The sequence below is a fragment of the Puma concolor genome, chromosome A2 (genome assembly GCF_028749965.1).
Source record: "Puma concolor isolate L17-30 chromosome A2, mPumCon1.1.hap2, whole genome shotgun sequence".
Lineage (NCBI taxonomy): Eukaryota > Metazoa > Chordata > Mammalia > Carnivora > Felidae > Puma > Puma concolor.
Genome location: NC_141668.1, coordinates 72,277,590 through 72,301,560, shown reverse-complemented (window position 1 = coordinate 72,301,560; position 23,971 = coordinate 72,277,590). Strand labels below are relative to the sequence as shown.

The following is a 23,971-nucleotide window of genomic DNA, read 5'->3' as shown; positions in this document are numbered from 1 at the left end:
CTTCCAAAATGGTGACTTTTTGTCTTGCATGCTGGACCTCACAGTTGAGTTTTTTGTATTGAGAGCTGAGCTCACCTCCACAGCTGCCGCAAAGAATGATGAGGGAAGTATTTGCATTCAATAATAAATAATAATAAAGGGGCACCTGGGAGGCTCAGTCAGTTGACCATCAGACTCTCAGTTTCAGCTCAGGTCATGATCCCACGTTTCGTGAGTTCGAGCCCCACATCGGGCTCTCGGTTGACAGCGCGGAGCGGAGCCTGCTTCGGTTTCTCTCTCCCTCTCTCTCTGTCCCTCCCCCGCTTGTGTTGTCTCTGTCTCTCTCAAAATAAGTACATAAACTTAAAAAAAGTTTATCTAAGTGTAATAGTAATAATAATAATAATAAAGAAACCCAGAAATTTACAATTAAATTCATGTACTACATCAAGAGACCAGAAGAAAAAACTGGGAATAGAGTCATTTGTATATATGAGAATTCATAATTTAGTGAACATAGAATTTTAACTAAACAAGGAAAGGAGGGGGACATGCAATTTGGTTTTTTTCTAATCTCTGATACAGCTTAAACATATAAACAAAGGAGGAAAGCAAAGTGCATATGATGGTAATATTTATGAAAAAATATTTCTCTTGGTCAAAAGAAATGTCATAAATAAATTAAATGGCAAATTGAAAGAAAATATTTTAAAAACTAATAGATCTACTTTTACTATCCTTATATAAAGAAGTCTTACAATTTTTTTAAAAAGCAAGATTCTCTCCAATTTATGGCTGGTTTATGGTTTATAATTCCATCTACTACATCACTTCATTCCATTACCTTGGGCTACGTTACATAAATAGTTTAACTTGGAAGGTACGTCAGGAAGCAACATTGCTCAGAGCTGGTCATTTGATGGGAGCTTTATTGAGTTTTTCGTTTTTCCATTGTTTTTTTTAATGTGAGTGGTGGGCTTCTGTTATGCCTTCCTTAAACATTTCATGGTACAAAATTATTGACTCTGTGTTGTATGGAGCAGAAATGTGGGTCCTCGATAGTCCATCTGTCTGTGATTAAGAGCAAATTCCAAGCCTCTCCCCCCACCCCACCCCCCACCCCTGCCACGCCCCAACCGCAGGGGCATCTTACTGCCCAGAAGCTGGTGGCGGTGCGGAGCTCTGATGGTTCTTCCAGTTTTCAATATGGGGAGAAAATGTTTCCCTCACCCTAGGTCCCCTGTCAGCTCAGGTTTACGTTGGAACTTGCAATCAAACAACCAAAATAGCTGTAGTCCAGATATTGCCAGAGGGAGTTTTACATTGTCATATTTTGTTTTCTGCTAACTGTAATTTTTATTCTTACTATTTCCATCCCATTTTATATTACTACTCTTTATTGTTGTGATTTATTTTTCTAAAATGTTGCAATCATCCAGTGTTTATTTTTCTACCGATTTAAACCTTATATCCCCTGCTTTTACCATTCCAGTAGTTATCTTTAATTCTTTTTTTTTCAGAGTTCTAATATTATCCAATGGGGTACATGTCAAAAGAAACAGGCATATTATTGGAACAAAATTGCAAGGGTCCATCACTTCCCGCATGAAGCATGTGTACGCTTCTTTTTTGGCAAGGTGCTAGCCTTGAAAATACCAATGGAGTTATAAGGGGAGATGAGAAAGAAGACACCAGAGGATTGGTAAGCCTCTCTCTCAGCATTCTGGTCATCTTTAAAATGCCAGGGGAGATATGTGGAGATAACAGAAATAGGAATGTATACTGGCGCCAGCCCGTGTCCTCTACTTTCCTCTTTCAAGGTCAACTGCCTTACTATAATTCTTTTTCTGTGTTTGTTTTTGAATAGGAAATAAACTCTGATGGTTCAAAAATCAAAAAATATTAAAGGCAGAGAGTGAAAACTTTTGTTTTTCCTCCACAGTTCTTCATCTACCTAATTCTGATGACAACTACTTGTGGCTTGTACTTAACTAGCTTTTCTTGTATTCTTACAAAATTCCTTTATATAGTACAAAGAAATGGGTAGGGAAATCCCTATCAATACATCATTTCCCCCATTCTTTGTTACCATAGCGTTATACGGCATCAGTGTCCCAACATCAATCCACAGCCCCTCACTGATTCCCGTGTTGATCCACCATTCCCTTCTTAATTAGTTCCAAACAACTACTATTACAAATAATACAGTGAATTGCTTTACATATACGTCATTTTCCACCAATATGAATATGTGTGTAAATTCCCAGATGAGGAATTACTGGGCCATAAGGTATATGCATTTTTAATTTGGTATTTCAGCACGGTTACTCTCCTTAGGGACCCCAGCAATTTATATTCCTGACTAGCAAAGCAGTAGCGCTTATCTCCTACAACCCCACACCCTCAACAGTGTATCAACTTGCATCCTGCCATATATTTAAAAGGAATTCATACTTCCGTTTCTGTGAACACTCTGCTTATACTGTCTGTCCATTTATCTGTTATTGGTCTTTTTCTTATCAACTCTGAAGAATTCTTTACATGGTTGGCGGATTAGCCCTGTGTCTATGATATAAGATACACATACTTTTTCTCAGTCTGTCTTTTGCTTTGTTTATGGTGTTTGCTTTGTAGAAGTTTTCTATACACAGAGAGATTTTGTCAGTCTTTTCTTTTATGACTTCTGGGTTTTGAATAGTTTTTGCATAGTTAGAGATTTCCTCACTCCAAAGTAATAAAAGAAATCACTTTTTTTTTTTTTTCCTATACCTTATGATGTGAGGTAGGGATCCAACTTAATTCTGTTTCAAATGACTACCTATTGCCAATACAATTTATTGAAGAGTCCACCTTTTCCATCATTGACTTTACATACAACCTATAGCACATACTAAATTAATTCATTTGTATGGGACAATTTATGTACTTTTTACTCTGAATCAACAGGTTGTCAAGCAACAGCCTCCCACAGTTCTAATTACAGAGGTTTTTCTCATATGTTATATTATTTCATAATGCTATAAGTTGGTTTTATGTCTAGTGAAAGTACCCTACTGCTCTTTTTTTAATCAGAGATTTTTTTTAGCTATTCTTGTTTGTTTGTTTGTTTGTTTGTTTTTCCAAGTGAAATTCAGAATCAGCTTATATGTCCCCCCCCCAAAAAAAAAAAACCCTATTAGTATCTATATTGGAATCAGATTAACTTCATAAAGTAATTTAGGATAAATGATATCCTTTGGTTATGGTTTGGGTCCAAAAGTATTATGTGTCTTCCATTTGCATAAGTTGTCTTATATCAGTTAGTGGCACATTAAAGTCTTTATTCATATAAGACTTGCTCTGTTCCAGTTAAGTTCATTCTTGGATGTTTTCTCTTTTTGACTGCTATTTGAAGTAGGATCTTTTCTATCATAGTAGCTTCTAATAATTGCTTGTATATGGAGATGTCTCTATATTAAATCTACATCCACTCTATCTTAGGGAATTTTTTATTACTCATTTGAAACACTTTGGCTGATTCTTTAGGGTTTTCAGGTATACAACCATATCGTCTTTAAATATTGATAGTTCAACCTCCTCCTTTATTATTTTCTACCTTTATTACCTTATGTTGATGTCTATTTCTTGTTGTTTCTATGTTTTCTTGTCATGGTCCTTCAAGTAAGATATTCCTGATTTAGTCAGAGTGCCTCTGGTGTTCCACAAGGCTAGCTGGATATGTCATATTAAGAAGTAGCCATCTAATGTGCATTTTTAGAGTATTTTGGAGGTCAAAACTGGAATTGAAAATTTTATTAAATGACTCTTTAGCTTCCGTGGAGATGATCATCTCATTTTTCTTCTCAGGTCAATTAACATATTGACATAATAGATTTTATAATATTTAAAATGTAAAAATATAACATTAAATATCTTATTTTATTTTATTTTTAATGTTTATTTATTTTTGAGGGAGAGAGAGAGCACACAGTGGGAGAGGTGCAGAGAGAGGGGGTGGATCTGAAGCAGGCTCTGCACTGACAGCAGAATCCAATGTGGGCCTGGAATCTACGAACCATGAGATCATGACCTGAGTCCAAGTCAGACACTCAACGAACTGAGCCACTCAGGCACCCCTAAATATCAAATATTTTAAAATATTAAAGATGTATTTTCATCTTTTCATATGCTTACTTATCATTTGTATTTCTTCTTTAGAGACTGGTCTGTTCAAGTCCTTTGACGACTTTGAATTGTGCTGTTTGGCTTTTTTGTTGTTAAGTTGTAGGGGTGCCTTACAAATTTGGGGTATTAACCCCTATGGCATATAATTTGCAAATGTCTTCTCCCATTCTGCGGGTTATCTTTTCATCCTTTAGACAGTGTCTTTTGGTGCACAAAGGTTCTTAATTTTGATGAAGTCCATTTTATCTATATTTCAAAGAGTTTATAATTTTAGACTTAAGTTCAGGTCTTTGATACATTGTGCGATCATTTTTATTTTCGTGATATTTCTGATTTACAGCAATTGAAAACAAATCAATGACTGCTATATGTCTCCAAGGCTTTCCTGTTTAAAAAGAAATATCTATTGTATTTATCAAATCCGTGTCTCACCATTTTATGTTGAGTTTTGGGAGCGGGGCAAGTTACTCACAGTTTCAGTGTGTGTCTCCATATCAGAAGAAGCCACATCCAAAGAGAAGATCATAAGAAGTATTTTAAGTGTGTTGCCATGTTTGAATGAGAATTTGGAGTCTTGAAGGGGGGTTAGTGTATTCTGCAGGTGGAAAGAACATAAATAATCAGGACCAGAGTGTAGACTGTGGTAGGTCGATTGCATTAATGGCTCCATTAATAACTACCCCATATTCATAGTCTGCCCTGTAATCTTATATTCTTCTCCCACTCCAATTTAGGACTCAGCCAGTTTACTTGCTTTGACTAATGGGACATCAGCAAATGTGTCACAAAGAGTGGCTTGAAAAAAGGTGCACATTGTCTGGTAATCTCTTGCATGATTGAGTTATAGTCTCTTTTGTGTTTCTGCCATGCTATGAGAACGTGTCCATGCCACCCTAATTAAATGAGATAAACTCAGAGGAAACTAAGTTTTCTTAGTTTCTCCCATCTCATTTTTTATTTTTAGGCACTTGGCATTTCTTAACAAAATAGACTTTATAGGCCTGTGAGTCACTCTGATGCACTTTGTGGACATGACAGATCTGAGCTCTTTTAACAAAGACCTTATGCATCTAATCTATGATTATCATCTATCAAGATGTGGCATCAATGTACATTGCTGTATCTCACTAGAAATTCCATGGACAATCAATAAAGAGCTCTTCTCTTTCAATGACCCTGATTTCTTGGCTTGGCCTGGGAGCTCATGATGTCAACATTCAACCTCTGAACACAAAGAGAAAGCAATTTTAATTACTCATTTTAATTTTCCAATGATTTTCAGAGATGAGCTATCAACACAAATAAATTAGGGCATAATTCTATTTACCTTTGAAATGTGTTTGTTCTTCTTCAGGTTTGTCTAAGATAGCCCTATGTTACACATTCACCTGAAATAAGACCCCTGAACTTCATTATCTTTATCCATGGCAGACCTTTGAACACTTTGCACTGATACAGACATTACCAAGCGTTAGTATACATGCCAGTTAACATTTTACTAATACTACTGCTGTAACCAACACGATTTGTTTTAGAAGCTTGCCACAAACTTACATACACAAAAATTTGGCACATGGCAGTGAAAATTCCTGAGACGGCACAGCTACCCTGCTCGTTGCCCTAGGAAGAGACAGCTTTTGCAACCAGAAAAAAAGTTCAAAACTAAACTCTTGACTGTCTTAGAAGCATTCTGTGCCCAACCTTCTCAAACTCAGTAAATGGATCAAAAATGTACCCAGGAACTAAGGTTATAACTCTGGAAGTCATCTTGATTCCTCCTTTCCCCACATTTTCAATCAGCAAACCCTATCAGTTCTGTGTACAAAATATTTCTCAAAGGCAAACACTTCTATTTCTTCTTTCCTGTCACATTCCTAAACAGTTGCTCTTCTTTGCTCTGCATTAATCTCATGCCTTTTTAACCATTCTTCATATTTTAGTGAGCTTGCTATTTCTAAGAATTTTTATTTTGACACTAATTTCAGATTTGCAAAGTTTTAAATATAGTGCAACTGTTCCCATATACTCAAATTTACAAAATGTTAATATTTTACCACACTTGCTGTATCATTTCTGTCTATATAGCCATTCATCTCTCTATCTATAGAATTGATTTTCTTTTTTTTTTTTTATGTTTATTTATTTTTGAGAGAGACAGAGACAGAGTATGAGCAGGGGAGGGGCAGAGAGAAAAGGAGACACAGAATCCGAAGCAGGCTCCAGGCTCTGAGCTGTCAGCACAGAGCCTGATGTGGGGCTCGAACTCACAGACCATGAGATCATGACCTGAGCCGAAGTCGGACGCTCAACCGACTGAGCCACCTAGGCACCCCAATGCAATTTATTTTCTAAAAGAGCTGGGAATTCCAGTCCCATATCACACATTGCATTTGGTTGTAATGTCATTTAAGTCTCTTTAAATCTGGAGTTCCTCAGTCTGTATCTCCATGAGTTTGATAGTTTTGAAGAGTAAGGCCAATTAGTTTGTAGAATGTCTCTAAGTTTTATATTGTCAGATTTAGATTCAGGATATGCATTTTCAGCAGGAATATCACAGAGATGGCGGTTCTTATTGGCACATCATATCAGGAGGCACATGTATCAGTTTGTCCCATTACTGGTGATGGTAACTTTGATCATTTGGTCAAAGTGGTGTTTTCCAGGTATCTTCACAGTAATGTGTTTTCTCCTATGCCAGTGCTAAGATATGGTGATCAAGTAGATATCTCAAATAGATATTTGCACACCCGTGTTCATTGCCCCATCACTTATAATAGCCAAGAGATGGAAGCAACCTAAATGTCCATTAATAGATGAATGGATAAAGAAAATGTGATATAGACATACGATTAAATATTATACCACCATAAATAGGAAGGGAATCCTGTCACAATCTATAATATGGTTGAACCTCAAAGACATTATGCTAAGTGAAATAAGCAAGTCATAGAAGGACAGCTACTGTATGATTTCCCTCATATAAAGTATCTAAAGTAAGTAGTCAAAGTCATGGAAACAGAAAGTCGAAAGATGGTTGCCAAGGGCTGGGGAAAGGGGGAGGATAAATTAGTGTTTAATGGGTATATACAATGTATATTACTGTATAATGGGTTCAATTTTGCAAGATGAAAAAGTTCTAGAGACCTGTTGCACAACAATGTGAATGTACTTAACATTCGTATGTATACTTAAATATGGTTTAAATGATAAATTTAATGTTATTTTATTTATTTATTTTTACTGGAGTAAAAAAAAGAGATGGCCAGAACATTATGGGGAAAAAGTGTTTAACCTCAGTGGTAATCAAAGAAATATTGATTAGAACTAGTACCAGGAATGAATATTACTATTTTTGTCATCTTTACCAAACTGTCTTTGCATAAGTTAGGATGAAAATTGATATTACCTTCTTGAAAGCAGTTTGGCAATAAACCTATGAAACATGGGGAGTGGGGAAGGATATGTTGGAGTCCTAACTTCTAGTCCCTCAGAACGTGAACTAATTTGGAAATAGAGTTACTGTAGATGTAATTAGTTAAGATGTCATACTGGAACAGGGTGAGTCCTCAATCCAATTTGACTGCTGTCTTTTTAAGAAGAGGAGAAAGACACAGAGACACAGACACGAAAGGGGAGAATGCCATGTGATCACAGAGGCAGAGGCTGAAGGTCTGCCACTGCAAGGCAAGGAATGCCAAGGATTGCCATCAAACCACCAGAAACGAGGAAGAAAAAAGGAAAGATTCTCCCCTGAGGTTGCCCTGCTTATGCATTGATTCCAGATTACTAGCTTCTAGGACTATGAGGCCACCCAGATTATGGTACTTTACTGCAGCAGCCATAGGAAACTAACATAGTAATTATTACATTGTAGGGAGATACTTTGAGGCTATGTAAATATCCTATTTTATTATAGAGATAGAGGATGTATACTTACACATATACATCTATCTATACATATATTTTTTATATTTTATATTTATATTTTATATTATATATATTTTTTTAACATTTATTAATTTTTGAGAGACAGAGAGAGGCAGAGCATGAGCAGGGGAGGGAGAGAGAGATACAGGAGAGAGAGAGACATAATTTTTGAGAGACAGAGAGCAGGAGAACATGAGAGAGAGAGATACAGAATCTGAAGCAGGCTTCAGGCTCTGAGCTGTTTGTTAGCACAGAGCCCGATGTGGGGCTCAAACTCACGAACTGCAAGACCATGACCCTAGGTGAAGTTGGACCTGCAACCAACTGAGCCACCCAGGCATCCCATACATCTATATATTTTATAGCTCTGTCTCTGTCCATTGGATGACTTAGAAGCAATGACACCCTAGAATATCTAGCTCCCAGATCTTGGTTTCCATATAATTACATATGATTCTTGTGTGAAACAGTTAATTCTGTGGTGGTTGCAAAATGATTTCATCATATCGTTTGCATCAGTTGGCATTCTACCATAAGGAAGCACTTTTCATTCATTCATTCATTCATTCATTCATACATTCATTTGTATCACTATAGTTTCAGGGATCTTATTTAATCTAGAGATTATAATACATTACTATATTTTGTTAATCAAATTGTCCCATATCTGGCCACTGTGAGCTGAGCCCCTTCTGGCTGGCTCTTGAATTCTTTTGATAAATCTCCATTATTCTTTTTCCTACCTTCTGGTGCAAGAAGACGTTCTGGGCTCATCAGTGCCTTCTATTCCGCAGCCCTGACATTAGCGGTTTCCTCAGGGAGACTTGGCTCCTAGAAACCAAAATTTGAATGCTAGGGTTTGTGAGGTATTATTGCTCTTAGGTCCTCTCAGTGGATAGAACTAGGAGATGTATTATATTATTCTGTTAGACCAGCTTGTCTCAATATTTTCTCATTATTTTACCACTTCATTTGCTTTAGGAATACACATGGAACCCCAAATTGAGGTAATAAGAAGAAGTTTATTGTAGAAACATAATAAAAATTTAAACATAATATTTATCAAATTAGTAGTATAAGCCCACAGTACATTACTGGCAATTCTGAAGACCATGTATATTTTGGTATTCAGTTGTATTCAGATTTTATAAATGTAATCAATGTATGTTCCTTATGTTATGTAACATACTCAGTAGGGTAAAGACAATATCATGTAATGAAATGTTAATGTTTCTATAGCAAAGCATCACACCAAGTGGGATCAAGAAAGATAAAATAAGTCTCCTTTTTGTTCAGGTCATATTCTACCATTAGATTGATTTGCTATGAATTTTCAAAGAAATTGAAATCTTTGGATTTGGGAATTGCAGATAAGGGATTGTGAACCGATAATCATATATTTTTCGACCAGAATTTAATGCAATATTTCTCTAAAATTTATCTAGTTCTATTATTATATCCAGTCTGTTTCTTTGTAGTAGTAGTTGTTGTTTTTATTTCCAGTTGAAAGTTCTAACTCACAATGTAGGTCATTGGGGATGATAGAACTACTTGTGTAATTTTGTCCTCCATTGTTATATACACTTCTATTAGTCCATAATCACTAATCACATGTTTTGCCCAGTCCACATTTGTGGCAAAACAATGCTCACGTTTCCCACACCATTTCCTCCGCCTAAGTACACAGGAAGACAGCATCCACAGCAATACCTTTTGGAGACCATAGCATTACCAGATAATAGAGTATAGATGAAAGTGAGGGAAGTGGTTTTAAAGCCCAGCTCTGAAAATTATCTCATGTGACCCTTCAGCTCTCATTTCCTTTCCCATAGAAATCCTGGATACCACGTGTTCCAGATCATATAGCATACAAGATGGAGAAAGACTGACCTCATTGCACTGGACTATGATATGAGTGAACGGCACTTTTATTGTGTTAAGCTACTGTGATCTCAGGGATATTTTTGTCACATCAACACAGCTCACAAAATAATCTTTCCCCAAATGAAAATCCATCCTCTCATCGCATTGAGTTTTCAGTATAGAGCAAAAAACTCATCAAGAAATTCTCCTTTGTGTATGAATCTCATGTTTATCACAAGCTGACTTACAGGTTGTGTGTCAATGATTTCATCCCACTGCAAACTGAAATGTCATCTAATAAGTTCAGATGATAGTAACTGCCTTTTAACAATTTATAGCAATGATGTGGTGCAAAATCCAGCAGCATCCCTTGCTTGATCAAGATATCCTGCTGGTAGCTCATGTAGCTTTCTTTTCTCACCTCAAGTTTCCATAGCATCTCTCAGCTTCCCTGCCCCAGGGTTTTCTCCAGAGCCCCAGGATCTTGTTCTGCCCACTCACAGCCAAAGCCCAGAAGTGCAGGGGAGTTGATGCCCCCCTGGAGCAAGTCAGCTGCAGGATCATGAGTCTGTGGATGAAAGTCTAAAACTCTTATCACTTTGAAGGAAAATTTTGAGGTGTATTCTATATAGTTCATTAGATGACGCCCCAGGAGAACAGAGTTCTTCTTTCCAGAATAATAGCCAGATCAACGACATATTCTTTGTTGGTTTTCCTTCAAAACCTCCTAACCTCAATCTTTCTGCTTCCATAGTCTGGCTTCCTGGGATCATCCCCAAATATATGACCTGTTTGGGGGGAAACCAACTAATTCAGTATTTCTGTTGTATTGCTGCCTTTTGTGAATTTGTTCTACATGAGTGATCAATTTGATTCCCAGTTGATTAGAAAAGAATTACATATTGTTTGAAAATGGTGCAAAAACAGACAACACACTAGTTACTGAGGTGGCACTAGTGAACAGATTTCTGATTCAATAAAATCCACTTTTAAGATCATAGGACACATAGATTTATATTCTATATTTGTAATGGAGCTCTAATCAGTCTTTATTAATATATTTTTTTAACATTTATTTGAGAGAGGGAGAGAGATACAATGCATGAGGGGCAGAGAGAGAGGGAGATAGAGAATCCAAAGCAGGCTCTGAGAAGAGCCCTACACGGGGCTGGAACTCATGTACTGTGATATCATGACCTGAGCCGAAATCAAGAGCCGGATGCTTGACTGACTGAACCACTCAGGCGCCCCATTATTATTTTGAATTGAAGGGAAATCTCCAGTCCATGATGGAGATCTGACCTCTCTAAAAGGAAAGCAAGTGGAGAGGAAGCAGGATTGGGCAAGGAGGTCATCCAACTGCAACGCAAACCTGAGTGTCTCAGCCAACCTACCATGAAATTCCAGAGTAAAGATTTCCCAATAGAGGAGTCCTAGGCCCTGGTGCTGATACCATGTTCAGCCATGGCTGGAGGGTGGCTGCCCAGGAAAACTGTTCCTCTTTTCAAAGGCCAAGGCAGATCCTGAAGGTGCTAACAGCTGGGAGCTGGGAGTTGACTGCCCTTTTTGCAGCTGAATGGCAAATTCTTTCCTGAAGGAAGATCCAAGCAGCACCTCCCCATGGCCGCCCCAGTTTTACAAATATAAACACCAGTATGAAAACTACGTGGTTAATTACTTAAGATGAACATGTAAAGTGAGATGATCTGACCACAGATGAGTTGATCTGTGAGCCTACCTATAGCACTGGATTAAAATGTCTGCATCATTTCTTTATCCAGTTAATTTTAAAACTGTTGTAAAAGTGTAAACCAGCCCATGACAGTTTTTTGCATATGTGAAAGAACTTTATTGTTCAGTTTTCATGATTATTGTGTAAGGAAGACTGATATAGATGTTCTGTGCTGTCCTGGACCATGTTAATTACACTTCTGACGTTTGGTTAATTACTTAAGATGACCTGACCACAGGAACCCTTGTGGGTTAACAATGTAAGATTTATTAATAAAGTAGTGAGATGTCTACAAAAATCATAATATTATATTTTAATGCTGTGACATGTGTATAAATTAGATTCTCGCAAATACCCAACTTTATATACTTTATCCTTCTGCTAGCTACTGGAGGAATAGCTGTCACACAAACTTGAGCTTACCTGGGAACATTCAGGTGATACACTGAGGACCAGTTTTCTCATCAAATTTCCCAACTATACTGACTACCGAGATCCAGATGACTTACCAATTGTATCCTCAGTTCAGACCTCTACTTTGACCTTCAAATTCATAGATTCAACTGCCTATTTTGCTTGGCTTTCTAAAGGTACTTCATGTTCACTTTGCCTAAAATTGAACTCATTATTTTCCTCAATGTTAGCTCTATCCATGATGGACAGCACCATCATTTGACAAAACCCCGTCATCAGAATTAGCCCCTTTCCTTTACTTAACACTATTACTAAAGTATCAATGTACCAACTGCTTTTTACCTTCTAAATAGTTCTTGAATCTGTCCACTTCTTGCCACCTTTTGCACCACTATCCTGATCACAGTTCTTTCTCCAATTGTGTTTACAACAGACCTATCCATACCCGCCCAACCCATCTACTCTATAGTATAGCTGGATTGATTGTATAAAAAGGCAAGATATGACCACATCACAGCCTTCCTTCTTAAAATTCTTCAGACTTTACTTTTCTGCCTTCAAGTCATGCATGGTTTGGTCCTACCTATCTTTTGGATCTCACCCTGCACACTTTCCCAACATCTTCTTCCTATTGTCCCTACTCCAACTGCATTGAACTTTCTTGTAGAATTTTGTATTCACTAGGATCTCTTCTCCCAAAAGAATTCAGTTACTCTCTTTTCTCCATCTCAAATATTCTTTCTTACTCCACTTTATCTTATGAATTTATATTCATCCTTTTGATAGTACAAGCCTCCTTAGGAAACCTCTGACCTTGCTCACAAGGTCAAGTCCAACTTTTTATACCACCAATTATTTTCCTTCCAAGTATTTATTACAATTACAACTTGACATTTATTTGTATGATGACTTGATTAATCTGTCTTTTCTACTACAATGCAAATTCCATGAGGGCAGGGCCTGTGCTTTGTTTGGCTTACCACCATATTCTCAGAGCATGACTTGATTCATTTTAATACATTGGGCAATAACTAAGCAAATAAATAATGCAATATATAAGCAGCTAGTAAGGATGTTGTACAGGAAATTCCAAAATGCAAATTTGTGAAGCTACTCCATCTGAAAATGGCTTGTTGCAATGTTTTTATTCCTCCATTCAATTCAGGACAGTCAGGACATAGGAAGTGAGAGCTCTAATCCTGGATCATTCATTGATCCCAGAAGTCACACACCCCACCTACTTGCTATTTTTGTATTTGGAGGCTCTGGTCTTGGATGTTGTTTTTAAATTATTTTCTGAATAGTCTCATAGCCTCACATTTAGCCTAAACATTTTTGCCTAATATTCTTTTTTATCATCAGTGTAGACTTATAGATATGAACATTCCCAAAGAAAGATCATAATTTATTGGGTGACTATACCTTGGAAAAAGGGAAATTTACAGACTTTTAGGGGATATTTGGAATCCAGATCTGAGTTTTCTGGAATTCCTGAGGGTACTGATAACCACTGTAGTTATTTTGGTGGGGGCACGGGCTTACTGTGGCCAACTGAAAAAGGTGGTCTAATTTAAGGTCACCATTAAGATCCCAAATTTACCATATACTCACTTGCCCACTACAAGGGTGTTTAGTTGGGATAGAAATCCTCAGCATGTGGCAAAATCCCCATCTTTTTTGACCCATAAAGTAAGGACTATTAAGTTAGTAGTGACCACTGGGAAATTATTTTAACTCTTTCTTCCCATCAAAATATTAAGTCAGAGACAAGACCATTTTTTCAGAAGGAACTGCAGAGATTAAGCAATTATCAACAATTTGTGGAATGCTGGCCAATTTTTATCCCATGCAATTCCTTAATATGATCAGTGCAAAAACCAATGCTAACTCCAACTGCATTTCCCAATCGTCACAGCGGCCTCCGCTCAGAGAAGAGGAGGAGAAGGTTTTGTAGCTGGTCTAGTCTGCAACAAAAGTGGCCCCATGAGGTAGTCGGATAACCACATTGATCCAATAGTGTCCAACACATGAAGCAGACCACCATGGTATGAGGAAAGCCTTGAAAGTAGTGTTATCACAGTGGGGGCTCAGGGTTTTGGAGCTAATTCATGTCACCAAGAGCAGGTAACTATCTCTTTTGAGTAACAGCTCCCAGCTTGCTTCCAAAACCAAATATATGATTATGGAAACAGGTAATTATGCAGCCTGGACCATCCTTCATAAACGAGGTATCATCAGATCCATAATCCATAAAACCAGGTCTACCTTAAAGCACTTCAAGAAGTAGTGTCTAAAAGAACAGATTAAATCTTGCCACAAGGATACAAACATTGAACCTCTTCCAAGCGACAGAGGATGCCAACTATACAGGAGGCAATCGAGTATTTTCTGAAATAAATTTCACCAGACATTAAGCTTCATTAATAATATTTATTTTAAAGGTAACTTTTTATTGTAACAAATATAAAGTCATCAATGTTTTACAAATTGTCAAAAATGCTTTAAGTACAAAAAGAATACATTAGTAAAATGAAAGTTATATTGTGTTATTTGGTACATACTTAATACTGTCGACATGCACACCATATGCCAGAAAAGCTCATGCATTACTGGGAAAGAGAAGAGAGAAGATAGAACTGCTATGTTGTCTGATTACAAATTCATTGCTTCAGTTAGTTTTCTTTCTTCAGGGATACCATTTACCTGCAAAGTGTAAGAATGAGCATAGGCACGAGTTAGTCAGGGCATGGACACTTTTAGATTCCAAGCAAAACATATTATGAGTAGGAGTAATTTTCTATCTTCTTAACATAATCTAAAATAATTATGTTGCATTATATCTCTGCCATAGGTTTTTCTTTTCTTTTTTCTTTTCAAAAAAAGGAAAAATTCTAAATTAATCCTTTCTTTCTTGGGCCCAAACTATAATGGTCTGTACTTCTCAAAAGGTATGGTCTGAAAATTCCTCCCACAATAAACAAAAAGAATGAGGTTGACTGCGGGATGTATGACTGTACCTTTTAATCGTGACTTTTTAGAAAATATTGTGTGGGTTGGAAGGGCAAAGAAAATGAGAAAACCTAAAGGGGCATCAAACCTAATGGCTTGGGCCTCCTCCAAAAGGCAATGCTATTGTCAGCTTGTAACTGCTCTATTATCCCAGCTAGTGCTTAAGTCCAGGATTACAACACCGGCAGCTAGTTCATTTCTGAAACTTTTGGTGATCACTTAAAAAAAAAAAAAAAAAAAAAAAAAAAAAGAAGCACACACACAACTAAATAAAACAAACTTCAAAATATACTCTTCCCTAACAAATTCCATGTAAGAAGCTACAGATAAAATTACCCAGTATCCAAGAGACAAACAAACCCTGTGCTTAAATTATAAAGAAAACTATGACCTCACTTCATGCTTTGAGATACTTGGAAATGGCAGATTATTACTACACAATAATAATCACAAATGTGGCTGCCTCTTTGTGGTACCAGGATAAGCAGGAAGGAGTGACAGAAAAGCTGTTGAACCCATGAAAGTACATAAATAGCACTAAATCCATGGATGTACATACAGAGCAGAATAACTCAGAAATTGAGAAACAAACTATTTTTTCATTCAAATGAACAGAATGGGAATAAGGAATGTAAGCTGCCCATTTAGCTCCTCTCTCTGGGAGGCATAACTCTATTTGATCATGCATTTAGCAGAGGCGGAAACACAACCATCCATCATAATTATAAAAAAATGCTAGGGTGGTCTCTCTCCCTTTAGCACTTAGATACTTTGGGGACTCACTGAAAACAGCAATGACAAGAAGAAAACAACCAAGAGGAGATAGTGCACTTTAGTCAATAATGTGCTCCAAATTACAGAAAAATATAAGAAAACAAGAAGGTAATAGGCTAGAGTATTAACTAAAAAAGAGATCAAAGCTTCCTTGACTCAAACAAAATGCATGCTCCCCAAAATCTATTTTAGAAAAAAATCTAGAAAATTGGGTTGAACAGCCTAAAATTCCCCTAGGGAAATTCTTTGGCTTTTATCCAATTTGCTCAGACACAAATTGTCCCTGTAGTTGGAAATACTGCCTGTTACTAAAATATAGCATACTAACAAGACTACTTGCTAAAAATCTATACAACTATCAAATATCTCTCTCTAATATCATCTACTTAGGTTTCCTTATTTTCTCTAATGGAGGAATAAGTAAAATTTACCTGGGTTTTTAAAATATACAGATAAATTATTTACTGTTCTACTAGAAACAGTCTCCCTTCTACTCACTCCCTGCATTAAATAATGAAGAATCAGAGGAAAGACATCTTAGAGGAGTTAGAAGTTTAAGAATTTAATGAGGAAAATGTAGAAACAGTCCCTTACAAGTTTTTTTCTTAAAAAAAAAAAAAGGCCATGCAATTAGTGTTAATAGGGATTCATTTTTTGCTTTGCTCTTTAGGTAACGCATATTTATAACCAACTTTGTTCCTTCATCAATCTCCTGAATGCTTACACAGTAGCACCACCACATCAATATATTGAACATCTTTGTTGAAACATGTTAGCATTTAATTAAAACAAGTGGTCAAAATGGTGGGAGAAAATTCTGATAAACATTACCTCGTAATTAAAATCTGATGAACAACTTTATTATACTTGCCTCAAATCTTTGAAAAGTTGTCAAACGAAAATCTCCTTAAATTCCCGAAAGCAGTAATAGAGAAAATAATTTTTGAAGAAAAACATCCAATAAATTTCTATACGTGCCTAAAGTTTTTAAGAGACTTACTTAATAGCTTCCCTACCATAATAACACTATGCATACTGAGAATTCCACATCCAACTTACATTTTTAAAACTTCTCTTGCTTCTCCAAAAGAGCTACAAAAGGCATGACTGGTTGCCTGGCAATTAGAACTAGGAATCAACCACTAATTAGAAGACAATCATGAATAAGTTATCTACTCAGTGCTGAGATGAATGAAATAATTGGCTGTGGAAATTTTTAGGGACACTTGAAAGAAATAAACTTAAAGAAAGCAAGTCTTAGGGAAATAGAATAGTCAAGGGAGAATCGTCTGCCATCTTGTTGTCACTGGTCATGTTATAACAGCTTTTTAAAGTGGCATTAAAACCAGGCCAACCATTTCTCATTTATCCCCCTGAAGCCTCAATGATTAGTCACAATGGTTTCCTTTTGTAAGAGTCAGTTTCAAGCTGCTCACTTACTGAGACAAATCCTGGATGCATCCAAGCTAAGAATCTTTCATACCAAGGGGAAGAATAGGGAGCTTCACTGAAGGAAGGGGATTTTATTCAGTCTTCCTTAATTAGACAGGACCTCCATGGATGCTTTTGCTCTAAGATCATTTACCCAGTGTTTATCACTCTGATGCCAATCTATGCAATAATCTCAGCTATTATTCTGAGGTTCAAACTCTGTTTTGCCTTACTTGGTGAAGCTAAAGCTTCATAAATTATATAGTACTATAATTCTCTTTTAATCTGTTAGCCTCATACATAAACATCATGACATTATTACTTTTAGTACTTACCTGTAGTCTGCTGTTGGGGAATCTGAGTCTGATGTGGCAAGTTCCTAGAAATGATTGACATTTTTGAGTAAAACTGTGTTTGTCTATACACTTGTAAACAGACAGCAGACATACTAGAATGAAAAACTTTATAGTTAAAAAGGGCCCCAGAAATCATCTAACCAAGCACACCCTTATGAGTTTATGGATGAGGAACCTGAGGTCTGAGGAAAATAAATAATAATATTTGGTAACATTCATAAAGTTCCTACTAAATGCTACATTCTACCTCACAACAACCCTAGGAGGTGGGTATTATTTTCTCCAACTTAGAGACGAGGAAACAGGCTTTAGAAGTCCAAGGCTACAGAGCTAAGAAGTGGTGGATAAAGATGTGAACACAGGGATTCCAGGCTTGTGCTTGTAACCTGTACACTTTCAGATCCAGGTCTAGAACATACATACACACTCACACAGAACAACATACATATCCATCTTCATTCACTGTGCCAAATCTGTGCTCTTGTATCTCTGTCCCAGGGAATGACACTGGCCATCCACCCAACTGCACTAGTTAAGATGTAGAAGTCATCATCAACCCTTCCTTCTCCTTCAGTCCCCACATCCCAATCTTGGGAACCCTTGATGATTCTCCTCAATCTCCTTTGAATCTGTCCTCTTCTTCCCCACCTGTGTTGCTAATCTGGTTGAAGCCATCACCATTTCTCACTTGATCTTTACAACTGAGCTGAACTGTCTCCTTAGTCTTATTCTTGCTCCCTCATAATCCACTGTGCACATTCTAAGACACAAATCTGGTTACGTCATTCAAACAACACACATTTCATGATTTCCTTACACCTACATGCAAATTAAGTTTCAAGTTCCTTAGTGTGGCCCAAAAGACCATCAATATATCTTGTCCCTACATGGAGCAGCCCCTGACTGCTTGAAATAGAACCGCCATCACACCATGGCCATTCCCATCTCTTGTACCCAACAAACTCCCAATTGTCCTTGCAAACTCAACTTAAAATTTGTTACAATGGAAACGAATTACTCTTATAATTTAAAAATATCCCACAAGGAATGCTAATTAAAATTTTTTAACTTATTATTTTTTTAATTAAAAAATATCTCAAGTACCACTTCTTCTATGCCTCCTTACTCTCTAAGCATTCCCTTCCCATTACCACTGAGCATGGATTTACACACATGCTGCATTGTCATTGTGTTTCTCATCACATAATGTTTATTTGCCCCAAAGTGCCTTAACAGTAAGAATCCCTTATTTTGTTTAGCATCCTCAACAGTAAGCATGAGATAAATAATTTTTTAATGGGTATGGGCAAAAGTGAAGACACCCAGAAAGATTCACATCATACACGTGTTCATTAACGTTCATACATACTTAGTTTCAAACAATGATATTCAAATTTGTTTGCAAAAATGTACAATTTAGATTCTGTGTGGAAGAGATTCTAGGAGTCGGCCCCTTACTAGGAGTAGGGCTTGATCCATGCCAGGGGTTTTCAGAGTTTTTTTGTTTCTCTTCAGCAATAGAATTCCTTTTAATTGAAATCCTAAGCAGAACTCTTGACGTACAAAAGAGATAAATGTGAGGTTGCCTGGGTTGAAACAAGGGAGCCAGGAATCCCGCCTGCTTTGTTTCCTTTGCCCCACATGCTGGCCCCTAAGGCATTTCTAAGAAACCTCCAAGAAACAGAGTTTGAAAACCATTGATCTGAATCATTTCAGCCAGGCAAATATTATGTTCCAAATACAACAATCTAAAGTGGAAAGCTGTATATGCTAGTTAAATACTGTTTAAACTCTTAAATTAATCTATAGAAATGTTAATGACTTCAAGTAATTTCTTTTTTAATTTTCAGTTCCATTTTAAATATATTGTTAACAAAATCAATTCTAATTCAATTCAAAGAAGCTACTTAATAATTCATCCCAATAATTATATTCTTTTTTTTTTTTTTTTTTTTTTTTTTTTTGCTATTACCTATCAGCCCTACTTATCCTTGTGTGGTCTCCGGGAATATTTTGTTTGTTTATTCTTTTAGTATTTCACATGATATATTTATAGTGGTCTTCATCTCTAAAGTATCAAAAGATTAATCTATAAATCACAGAAAAAATAAGTTATAGATTTAAAGATGGAAAACAAACATCTGCAATTTCATGGGCATTTGGGAGGGGGATAGAAATTTTGTTTTAACTTCTCAGGAACAACTAATTTGGGCTTACCTATTCTACAATAGAAGCTATTACACCATACCTTACACACACACACACACACACACACACACACACACACTTCTTCATTTCTCACCACCTCTAGCTCTACCAAGCTTATTAATGGATTAAATCAATACATTTTGACAAAACAAAAATACTGCAGAGGACAAGAAAAGCCTTTCAAAATCCCTAAATCAAGGATACTCCCAATTCAAAATCAGTATTTGGCTGAAGCAGTTGGAACCCCCTTGCTCCTAATGGCCAGTAGGAGTCATCCTACTGGCCTGGCTCCAATTTACCCTTCTGTGGAACACAGTTTGAAAACCACTGATCAAAGTCAATCTCCACCCTGTTGTTTCTTCTCTAGCCTCTGATTCTTTTCCTCTTTGTCTATACTGCTAAACTTTCTAAGTACTAATGGGCTTGGCTAGATTTGAGGAGAAACGGTTGAGAAAGTGCCACACAGAAGGTAGATCTATGAGAAAACGGTTGTGCTACTTTGGTTTAGAGATTTAACATTACCTGTGGCGCATGCCCCACTTGGTTAAGTGTGAACAACGGACATGCACTACTTGCAACTTCAACTGAAACACAGATGAGTTACATAAAAGTGCTTATATGTGCAAAAAGGTGCTCAACAAGAAATCAGTGAAGATACAACCTGCCCAGAATCTCCAAGGTTGTGCACACCTGGCTCTGCTTTTGTGGGTGCCCAAACCTGTGATTGCATGTGAGCCTGTGAGTGTCAGGGTGTTAACATATCCAGGGTGGGCATACTTGAAGTGTGAATTACATTGAAGAGTTGAAAGGAGGTCCCTCCTAAGAGCATTGCTTCAGGTATACAGGAGAAATGCTGGAGTAACTCAGCTAAGTCAAGCAGACCAGGCATCGAGAAAACGGAAGCATTCCATCTTTGGTGAAAGCAGACTGCTAAAGGCAATTATACAGGAAAGTGTGGTTGACTTCAAATAGAAGCCCAATCATCCTTCAAAGAAGGACCTCTGTAAAGTCATAAAACTATTTAGAATAATTACGTTATTAATGGACCAACTGAAAGATTATTATGTGTAAACTGCATTACATAGAAAAAAGATTTAAGAAAACTGTATTTCTCTAAATTATTAGCATTAATTATTTTCTAATGTTGCTACCATTAATTACATGCATTTAAATAGAAAATTATGTAAATTAGCCATTGCACAAACTTTATTCTTTAAGGAAGCAAAGGTAATAACTTGCTAATTAATAAATAAGTGATTGAGGGGAGTACACAATTATTTATTATTTGTACAACCATTTTAAGGTAATCTGACATTCTTGGATATCCTGTAGAGTAATTATATGAGTAAGGTTGATGATTATCAACCCATTATATTCCTACTTGCTTGAAGACTCAAAAGCAAAGAAAGGTTAAGTGATTTTCATTAAGCCACAGAATCTGTGCCAGAATTGAAAATAAATGACATTAGTTTGGCTATGTAGAATACAAAATACTTCTCTTTTGAATTAGTATGGAGCTATTTAGCAGTAAGTAACATATTTAATAATAGTAATATATTTTTGGAATTTCCCAATTATTTCAGCAAAATTGATGTTGCTCAACCCTTGAATTTTCTATAATTTTTTTAACAAAAATGCTGATTTGGACCCCTCACCTGCTTTTACTAAGGAACCAGGCCATTTAGATGGATTAAGGAAGAAAGGAAGGACACAGAGAAACGTCACTATAATTTTTAATTTCAAAACCTAATTTTAAATAAATCAATGTAGAATATATATGGAACATAAATGAGAAAGGAGAAATTCACTTATTTCTTTTAGTTAGTTTCCCTTGCTTGTACAAAGCCAAAAGCAAGCCTACCAAGCCCACCACAGCTTTAAACTGAAGCAGTACAAACCTACAGAACCAAAATTCATCACAGATATGGCATCCATTGCTGAATTAAAACAAAAAAAAGTCAATGGCTCTGAAATATCCCTGGCTGCTTGACACTTCTTGTCAACAGGAAACCATTATCTTGGTACCCTAATACATTCTCTTCAACTGATACTAACTTTCATTGAAACCTAATTTTTTATTCATGAAATTTTACCATCACTACCTCTCATTATTACCAAAGGGAAGACAAACAGAAAAATACTTTAGATAAAAATTAAAATGATTAGTTACTATATCTCTCATTAGAAGACTGAATTCTAGATTTCTATTCATTAATCTATAGAAGATTAAGCACTACCTACCTCCTGTTTTGAGGGAGACCCGATTACTCTGGATTAGGCATTGTGTTTAGTATAATGAATAAGGAAAATTTCGTATAGACAATTAAAACCTTTCTAGAAAATGTCTGGATACTTTTCCCTATTATTCATTACATAAAATCTTCTATGAGGATGCCTCCCACTCAGGAAAAGTCCATTGATATTGTGTTGGGATGAGAAAAGGATTAATAAGGAGGCAGATCTACCCCCTAGAAAAACATGTACTACATTATACATTTTAGAATAAATCCTTTTTTAGAAAACTGAATGTCTGAAATTCCCCAGCAAATGCCTCCTATAAAATTGCAAAATGACAATTTCCCAGTGGTTTTTAGTTTTTCAAGGTTCAGCATTTCTCTGTCCCAGTCAGTACTCATTTCTCACTTCTCTACACCATTTCCTCAGGCAGCAGAAGGAGGTGTGAAAAGGATAGCAGCTGATAAACAGACACCCACAAACAGTCCCAACACTATATCAGGCACCTGAACTGCCCCCTTTCACATTTTTCTTTTGTACATCACCTCTTAGTGGGGAATCAGGAGAAACTGCTCCCCTTTTAAAACTCTAGGAGAAGGACTAGGAATAATAGCCCCTTTCCCACCTCCACCCCCAAACACCACCCCAAGCTGGTGTTCCCAAATTCTAAAGCCTAGCCCTTTTAAGTATTTTAATTGGGAATTGTCAATGCTTTTTCCTCCTCCACCTAACTTACAGCTCCACCAGATTCCAAATCCACAGAAGTAGGGACCTGGGATCTGCATTGCAAAAGCTCCACAGGTTAATATGATCTGCAATGTGGCTGGGAAACAACCAGGCTGGACTATCTCTCAACATCCCTTCTAGGACCTAAAATTCTATGACTTGGAATTTGATTTTCCTCATTTAAATCATTACAAAGGTTTGTTTTTGAGGTACATCAATCTGTAATATATTTTTATTCTTAATATATTAAGTCTTTGGTCAAAAACATACCCCTTAATCACAACGATTCTGTGGGCAAAGCAACATTTACTTTTAAGAATTACTTTATAGGGGCATCTAGGTGGCTCAGTCAGTTGAGTGTCTGACTCTTGATTTCAAATCAGGTCATGATCACAGGGCCATGGGATCAAGCCCTGCATCAGGTTCCACACTGACCATGGAGCTTGCTTAAGATTCTCTCTCCCTCTGCCTTTCTACCCTGCTCTCTCTAATAAAAAAAAATTAAAATTAAAATTAAAAATAAAGAACTACTTTATAATGCAATCTCCAGCAATGAATGGTAATAAGTAAGTAAGGGGACAGCCTGCAGAGAGAAAAGTTTTTCTTACTATTAATGGTAACATGTATTCACTCCACTGCAAAGATAAATACAGATGCAGAAAGCCTGACTGTATTAGGGGATGAGGAACATTCTTCAGAATATGTGGCTAGTGTTCTTCAAGACCATCAAGGTCATGGGAAAAGAGGAAGGTCTAAAAAACTGCTCTGATCAGAGGAGACTAAAGAGACATGCCAATTATTGTGTCCTCAACAGAATCCTGGAACAGAAGGACATTAAAGGAAAAACCAGTGAAATCTCAAATTATTAAAAAAAAAAATCTGAAGTCTGCTTAATAGTCAATGTTGGTTTCTTACTTGTGACAAATATACAATGGGAGAAACTGGGTGAGGGGTCTCTGGAAACTATATTGTCTTTGCACCTTTTCTGAACCTCGAAAATCATTCCAAAATAAAACATTAATTAATAAATATATTAGCAAAGACAAAACTAAACTGCCCTGGCATTTCCATACCATGTGATCATTTTAACAGCCTGTTTATATTGTCTCTGTAACCTGAAATGTAGAAGGAACGCTGTGCAAAATGAAATCGT

General features: G+C 36.6%; 2 protein-coding genes across 10 annotated transcripts in view; one reads left to right on the top strand and one right to left on the bottom strand.

Moving 5' to 3' along the window:
- The window catches only part of CASD1 (CAS1 domain sialic acid O acetyltransferase 1), a 76,946-nt gene extending 64,970 nt beyond the window's left edge, over positions 1–11,976 (top strand). For 2 of the 3 annotated variants that reach the window (XR_015247081.1, XR_015247077.1), the window contains one exon: positions 1,500–11,976. The gene's annotated coding sequence lies outside the window, so the exon portion shown is untranslated. The remainder of the gene's footprint in view (positions 1–1,499) is intronic. The other variant, XR_015247078.1, reaches the window with a different exon arrangement.
- A 2,519-nt stretch (positions 11,977–14,495) lies between these two features.
- The window catches only part of SGCE (sarcoglycan epsilon), a 70,166-nt gene continuing 60,690 nt past the window's right edge, over positions 14,496–23,971 (bottom strand). For 5 of the 7 annotated variants that reach the window (XM_086696109.1, XM_086696108.1, XM_086696111.1 and 2 more), the window contains 3 exons: positions 17,629–17,672; positions 16,734–16,768; positions 14,496–14,782 (listed from right to left, as the gene is read on the bottom strand). In XM_086696109.1, the coding sequence (XP_086552235.1) occupies positions 14,732–14,782; positions 16,734–16,768; positions 17,629–17,672 (130 nt within the window). In that variant the 3' untranslated portion in view covers positions 14,496–14,731. Of the gene's footprint in view, positions 14,783–16,733; positions 16,769–17,617; positions 17,673–23,971 lie in introns of those variants that run through there. The other 2 variants (XM_025929483.2, XM_025929485.2) reach the window with 2 other exon arrangements.